At 37.8% G+C, this 7,506-nt stretch overlaps 1 protein-coding gene across 1 annotated transcript in view; it reads right to left on the bottom strand.

The window, feature by feature from the left end:
• LOC122551725 (low-density lipoprotein receptor-related protein 1-like) overlaps positions 1-7,506 on the bottom strand; it is a 1,892,490-nt gene that overhangs the window by 237,919 nt on the left and 1,647,065 nt on the right. Inside the window, exons 55-58 of the mRNA XM_043694091.1 lie at positions 6,456-6,643; positions 4,570-4,753; positions 2,277-2,362; positions 2,070-2,189 (exon numbers count right to left, since the gene is read on the bottom strand). Coding sequence (XP_043550026.1) covers positions 2,070-2,189; positions 2,277-2,362; positions 4,570-4,753; positions 6,456-6,643 — 578 coding nt within the window. The remainder of the gene's footprint in view (positions 1-2,069; positions 2,190-2,276; positions 2,363-4,569; positions 4,754-6,455; positions 6,644-7,506) is intronic.

Below are 7,506 nucleotides of genomic sequence, written 5' to 3' on the forward strand. Positions count from 1 at the left end.
ATGAAACAATTAGATTCATCAGACAACTTGAGGTTGAAGAGGATGTTTCTCCAATTATTTTAGTTTTAAAAGCTCCTACATAATTAAATAAATCATATTGTATAAGATCATATAAGTCAATCCATAACTCATTTGGATTAATCATTCCAGGAGTAACAGTTTAGGCACCCTTTTTTCTTTAGAACTCTAAACCATAAGGATTTGTAATTGAATGGTTACACTAGGGCAAGTATTTACTCTGTGTATGATTACAAACTTGATGGAATCCCCAGTTTGCAATACAATACATTTTTAATAATTCAGGAATTGACTTGATGATAATCAAATGAGTAATGTGAAAAGGATGACCAAAATAACATTTCAGCCCAGTCAGAAATGATCTGTCAAAATGAGGCTTAATTTGTCAAAATAATTAAATGGCTTATTTCAGATATCAATATATGCTATTGGTGTATTTTAAATGTATAGACATTTTTTAAATTTGAATGAATTAATTAATGTTCCCTTCTGACAATTATACATGTATAATGTCCTTTCAGGAAGCAAATCTGCCTTCTGAGTGGAAGCAAAGATGTAATGGTATTGTCACTGGACTAGTAATCCAGAGATCCTAAGTCATGCTCTGAGACCTCTGTTCAAATCCTATGATGGCAGATAGTGGAATTTGAATTGACAAAATCTTCAATTAGAAGTTTTATAATACGCTTTGTTGTAAAAACCTGTCTGATTCATTAATAACCTGTAGAAAAAGGAAGTCTGCTATTCTTATCTGGTATGGCCAAGATGATTGACGTTTAACTGCTCTCTGAAAGAGTCTAACAAGCCATTCAGATGGAACAAACCATGCCGATGTATCAAGTCACTCAAAGGTCTCAAAAGAATGAGCTAAACAGAGTATTTGACATCGATCAAGGTAACGGAAATGACAATGACAAACTAAGCCCTAGCTACCCTGCAAGTACTCTTTTCTCATATCGGGAGGGGAGGAAGTGAAGCTACAACACAGGACTGCTCCATGTCAAACAGTATATACAGCAAGTGATCGAAGAAAAAAAGAGTCAAATGAATCCAGAATCAACAGGTCAGATATATCAGTCCTGCCACTTTAATGATGGAGAAGTACAGCACATTAATGCAAAAGAAAAGGTTAAAGCATTTGCAACAATCTTCAGTCAGAATTGTTGAATGAATGATTCATCTAAGCATGCTCCCAGGTCCTAGCATAACGACGGTAGTCTACCCATCCAACTGATGACCCATACTTGTTCAATAGAAATTGATGGAAGTGCATATCAACACTGCTTTCAAGCAATACTGGCTTAGCACTCATCTGCTCACAGACTCACAGATTGTGTTCTGCCAGGGTCACTCAGCTCTTGGACACATTACCACTTTAGATTTTTTATCCATGTTTGAACCAAACTGCAGAGGGGAGGTGAGAGTGATTTCCTTTGACATCAAGATCCCATTTGACTGAGTAGAAAAACTCAAGTCAATGAGAGTCATGGTTAAACAGACTGGAGTCATATCTAGCAGAAAGGAAGATGGTTATGGCGGTGAAGGACATTATTGCAGGAGTTCCTTAGTGCCATACACCCATTCATCTTCAGCTGCTTCCTCACTGACCTTCCCTCTACAGTCAGATCAGAAGTAGGAATGTTCACTGACTATCGCACAATTTTCAGCAAAATTCATGACTCCTCAGATATTGAAGTAGCCCATGGACAATATCCAGGCTTCCGCTGACAAATGGCAAGTAACATCCATGTCAGACAAGTGCCAGACAATGATCAACTCCAATAAACAAGAACTTAACCATCAACACTTTGACATTCAATGTCCTTATAATTGTTGAATTACCCAATATTCAAAAATGTAAAATTATGCAATTTTTAACTACACCAGGCACTAAATGATATAGGAACAATTGGAAAATAATGGATACACCCTGTCCAACATGAAAACAAAACAACATCATGTTTATTAATTGGGCTACAACGGTCTTAACAAGGCATACCTGAAAATTCTGAAATTATCAACAGACCAACTGTTAATAAAAATATTCCTACCTCAGGATTGCTTCCATTCAAATGAATTCTTGATATTGTACTACCTTGTGTAGTGAAATCAGCCCAATAAATGCATTTTTCCCTGTAGTCAAAATCTATTGCATGAACATTATTCAGCCCCTGTAAATAAGCAAACCTAATTATTAGTGCATCAAAAGAGTTCAAATACAAAGCAAGGCACAACAATGAAACAGATGTGCAACTTGCCTGTTTTAATAAAGTGTAGTTGAATCCATCTATGCTCATTTTTCTGATTTCATGTCGGTCAGCAAAAATTAAAAATGGTTCCTCAGCTGAATACAAAGGAAGAGAGTACCTCAGTAAGTTCAGCAACATCATACATATTCATAAAGCTATTTAAAATTTCACCCTGCTGATACATATGCTTTGCAAATGCTTTCTCAAATTTAATAAATACTTACATATAAAACAATTTTGCATTTAAATCTGGCAACAGGCAGATATATCCTCACATTTAATCTGAACATAATCCATCTGCCATTAATGCAGCCTTACCACTGAACTCTTTAGCTAAGATTGGATTCCCAAATCTGTAATGTTCATAACCAAGTCTAACCTTTACTCCAGGAGCAAGGTTAACGACAGCTAAGCAATCATAACACTAAAATTATGGACAATGTTGATGTTAAAAGTACATCCTAGATGAATGAATAAGGAAGGTCAAAAATAAACAAATGAAGATGGTTGTGGTTATTGGAGGTCAATCATCTCAGTCACAGAACATCACTACAGGAACTCCTCAGGATAATGCAGAAGGTCCAACAATTTTCAGCTGCTTCATCAATTCCCACTCCATCATAAGATCACAAAGGAGATTGTTTGCTGATTATTACACAACATTCAGCATTATTTGGACTCCTGAAATGCTAAAGCAGTCAGTGTCCAAATGCAACAAAACCTGGACAATATTTAGGCTTGGACTGATAACTGGTAAGTTAATATCATGCCATTCAAGTGCTAGCCAACAACAATCTCCAACAAAAGAGAGTACAACCATCATCCTTCAACATTCAATGGCATTACTATCGCTGAACTCCCCAGTATCAATGTTGACCAGAAAATTGAAATGGCAAAATCATTTAAACAGTTTGGCTATAAGAGCAAATCATATGCTGGGAAGTCTGTCACCTCCTGACTCATCCAAATCCTGCCAACCTTATACAAGTCAGGAGATGAAAGAAGACTCTCCATTTGCTTGAATAAGTGCAGCTCCAACAACACTCAGAAAGATCAACAATACCCAAGATAAAGCAGCCTATTTGATTGACACGCCATCTATGATAGTCCCCCAAATAGTCAGAGTGGTTAGAGGAGCAAATATGTCAACAAATTTCTGAGGACAGAATTAATTAGGCAATAGTTGTTGTGAGCTTTAACCACCCAAATATGAATTGAAATGCATATAATATGCATTCTTGAATTTCACTCAAAATAACTTTTTCAAAAAATCAAACTAAGTCCAATGAAAGAGCATTCAATTCTAGACTAGGTCTAAAGAAATGAAACTGAGTAGGTGAATGAAGTAGCAGTGGGTGAACACTTTGGAAATAACGATCATGGGATACTTAAATTTAGAATTATTATCGAAATGGACAATGATAGAACAGGAGTAACTAGGATATCAGACTTTACAAATCTGAGAGGTGACCTTGCAAAAGTGGAATCATTCCAGCCACTTGAAGAAAGATCAGTAGCAAGTAAATGGGAGGCATTCGAAAGCAAGATTCTATAGGCCCAGTGAAGCAAAAAAAAGGGTGGTGCTGCCAAATCTATACTCCCTGTTTATTCAGCAACTAACATTTGCAGTTATGCATAACAGGACATTGCTACAATTCCATTTTCTTGTTGGAAGTCATCTACTTATAAGTTGTTTTTAACAAAACTTGTTAAAGCTGAGTTCAAACTCATGAGGGAAGAGAATGATGCTCATAAATGATGCACAGGGAGAATGTGCAAACTCCATACAACCCCCAACGCTGGAATCAAACTGGGTCTCTGTGCTGTGAAGCAGCAGTGTCAACCACTGAGCCACAGTGCCACCCCAAACCAAATACTCCAGATGGGTCAAAGATGTACGGGTATGGCACAGGTTATTTCTTTCAGGGCACTTTACTAATCAATAACAGACTCTTCTCTGAAACAAAATTACTTTCTCTTACACAGATGTTGTTTAGGTAATTTTGAGTGTCTATCATAGTATAAGGCAATAAAATTATGATGGTGTTTTGAAAAGCAATGGTTGAAATCAAACTTGCATTATTTGTTATGGAGCTACCATTTATCCAAATGAAATTGATTTCCCCACTACTTAAAGAGTGGCCTTAATCATTGTTTTAAAATGTTAGTTGCAAAACAGAGTACAATTTCATTCCACTTGGTTCTAAAAATATCAGTTTTCTTCAACTTACAGTTCACATCCTGACACCTCTTGTGAAATATGCAAGTTTTAATGCAGGGGGGAATAAATAGAAAATCATACCTGACAAAGCTTTGCAGCTATTGGGATTATCTGCTCGTATTTCATAACCTTCTGCACATAAACACTTGTAGGTTCCATAGGTATTGATGCATTGCTGGCTACAGGGTAAGGTAGTGGTACATTCATCAATGTCAAGGCATGTTTTGCCATCATCTTTCAGTCTAAATCCAGGCCAGCATTTGCACTAAAAAATGTAATCATGAAAAAATTATGAACATCAGCAGTTCATTTAAAGGCCATTTTTTGATACATTCAAGGTAAAAAATAAGTGTAACTAAAGACTTTATTTTGGAAGTTACTTAATTTGAAAAGAACAAAACATGTTATTTAGTAAGTTCCTGAAGGAATGCATTATGCCATACCATGGTTGGTGATACTAAGATGCTTTACATTTGGAAATGAACACTAACACTGTTGAACAACACTGGATTCTGAGCCAGATGTGAGGTACAGGCATCAAAACAGGCATCCAGGGCCCACGAATAATATCACTATGATGCCCCTTCCATATAAAAAAGGGAGCCTTAGGGCTATTACATAGTCTCCTTTATTGAACACAACCAGTCCAGCATAGAGCTGGCAAGGAAATGTACAATGTATGTGATTTAATCTGCAAGCCCCGCATTTGTCACGGGACTATGCCTACATTGGTAAAACTATAGGAATTCATTTTGTGTTTTAAAAACGGCAGCCGCAGCTTAAACCCACAGAACTCAGCAGCTGCCGGTCCGCCCACGTGACCGGGAGATGGGAGCCAGAGGACAGATCAAATCCACACTAGGCCAGACACTAACCATGACTCATAGACCGAAACTCCGGAGCTAATTAATATGGAAACCCATCTCCTAATAAAATCAAGAGACTGACTGAAACACACCCATATTCATCAATACAGAATCATCCTGACACAAAGGACAGGCATCTACCAGACAGGAACAAACAGACTAATACACACCAGCACCCCAAGGGAACAAAGGGGGGTGCTAGCCCCAGCCCTCACAGAGAGAGACAAGCAGATAGTACCCGGACCCGTTTACATAATCCAATTAGCACCCTATTGTGTGTACACTGCAACTCTCCTGGGACGGCAGGAAACCCACCATTTGTACCTACTCCAGCGATGATGGGGAACTATCATCCCATTCAAACTCAAAATCCTCACATCCTGACAAAGAAAGGTATATAATGTGGAGCAGCATGCGGGAACAGCAGAACAGCCGAGATTCGGACCTCGGTTGGTCTCCGCCGGTGTTACTGTATCAATAAACGTTACCGATTGTTGAACCGCACTCTGGGCTCGGACTGATATCACTTCATCCGCGCTAACAAATCAATGGTACTTTCTAGAGATTGATGTCTGTAAATAAGATATGTTTCCCAAATGTACTTACCACTTTTTTAGTCCATGTACTGCTTATTAGCTAACTTTGTCTGAGGAAATCATATTATTCAATAAATTACTGAACTGGAGTATTACTAAATATTACTCTTTACTTATCATTATCTGACCTGTATGTCCATTCCTTGTGAAAGTGAGGGAGTTGACAGTGGAACTCACATGAAACCTGAGTTATTTTTATAATTGTATTTTGCATCCGGTATATAGTATAGATTAAATGGTATAGCTAGAAAACTACAAGGATCATTAGGAAATCAATAGGTTTATGAAGGCAAAGTTAACTTAAAAATTCTTGACCTAAAAATTGATTGTTGTTTGTTCATTTCTGTTGTTATTCCATGTATTAAAATTAAGATAAATAGAAAAATTATATTGCTTATTTGTATTAGATTATCGACTTACAGACATCAAATAACGAATTCCTTTTTTCATGAAATGCTTTGTAAAAATTCAAAGCAATATTTTACATATTAGTGACCATACTCACTTTGTACCCAATTTTCAGATCCTGGCAGTCTTGTGAACATTCACTGATTCGCTTACTCGCACATTCATTAACAAAACAATTCCTTTCATCTGATCCGTCTTCACAGTCATTATGCTTATCACAAGTGAGGGTGTCATTTATACATCTTCCATTTTTACACAGAAAGAAAGAATCGCTGCAGATTTTTCCTGAGATTTCAAAAAAGAACGTGATTAGCTTGTAAAGGTTAACTGAATAAGTGAAATCTTTATGTATTTGGGCTAAACAATATTAACAAGCAACCATCACTACTTATCAAATGACAACATCAAATGATCCTCAGTTTTTCGAACCACCACAGTCTGGGAAATTTAAAATGTGACGTTCTTAGAAACATAAATGTACTGTCCAAAGTTCAAAGTTTGGGCAAAGATTTGTAGCTCAGGTGCTCGTTTTTGTGGTTCTGTTCGCCGAGCTGGGAATTTGCGTTGCAGACTTTTTGTCCCCTGTCTAGGTGACATCCTCAGTGCTTGGGAGCCTCCTGTGAAACGCTCCTGTGATCTTTCCTCCAGCATTTGTAGTGGTTTGAATCTGCTGCTTCCGGTTGTCAGTTCCAGCTGTCCGCTGCAGTGGCCGGTATATTGGGTCTAGGTCGATGTGCTTATTGATTGAAACTGTGGATGAATGCCATGCCTCTAGGAATTCCCTGGCTGTTCTCTGTTTAGCTTGTCCTATAATAGTAATGTTGTCCCAGTCGAATTCATGTTGCTTGTCATCTGCGTGTGTGGCTACTAAGGATAGCTGGTCGTGTCGTTTCGTAGCTAGTTGGTGTTCATGGATGTGGATCGTTAGCTGTCTTCCTGTTTGTCCTATGTAGTGTTTTGTGCAGTCCTTGCATGGGAATACCCAGCATGAGCAAAACCAATGTAGTGTACAAAATCCCATGCAAGGACTGCACAAAACACTACATAGGACAAACAGGAAGACAGCTAACGATCCGCATCCATGAACACCAACTAGCCACGAAACGACACGACCAGCTATCCTTAGTAGCCACACACACAGATGACAA

The sequence above is a fragment of the Chiloscyllium plagiosum genome, chromosome 7 (genome assembly GCF_004010195.1).
Source record: "Chiloscyllium plagiosum isolate BGI_BamShark_2017 chromosome 7, ASM401019v2, whole genome shotgun sequence".
NCBI lineage: Eukaryota > Metazoa > Chordata > Chondrichthyes > Orectolobiformes > Hemiscylliidae > Chiloscyllium > Chiloscyllium plagiosum.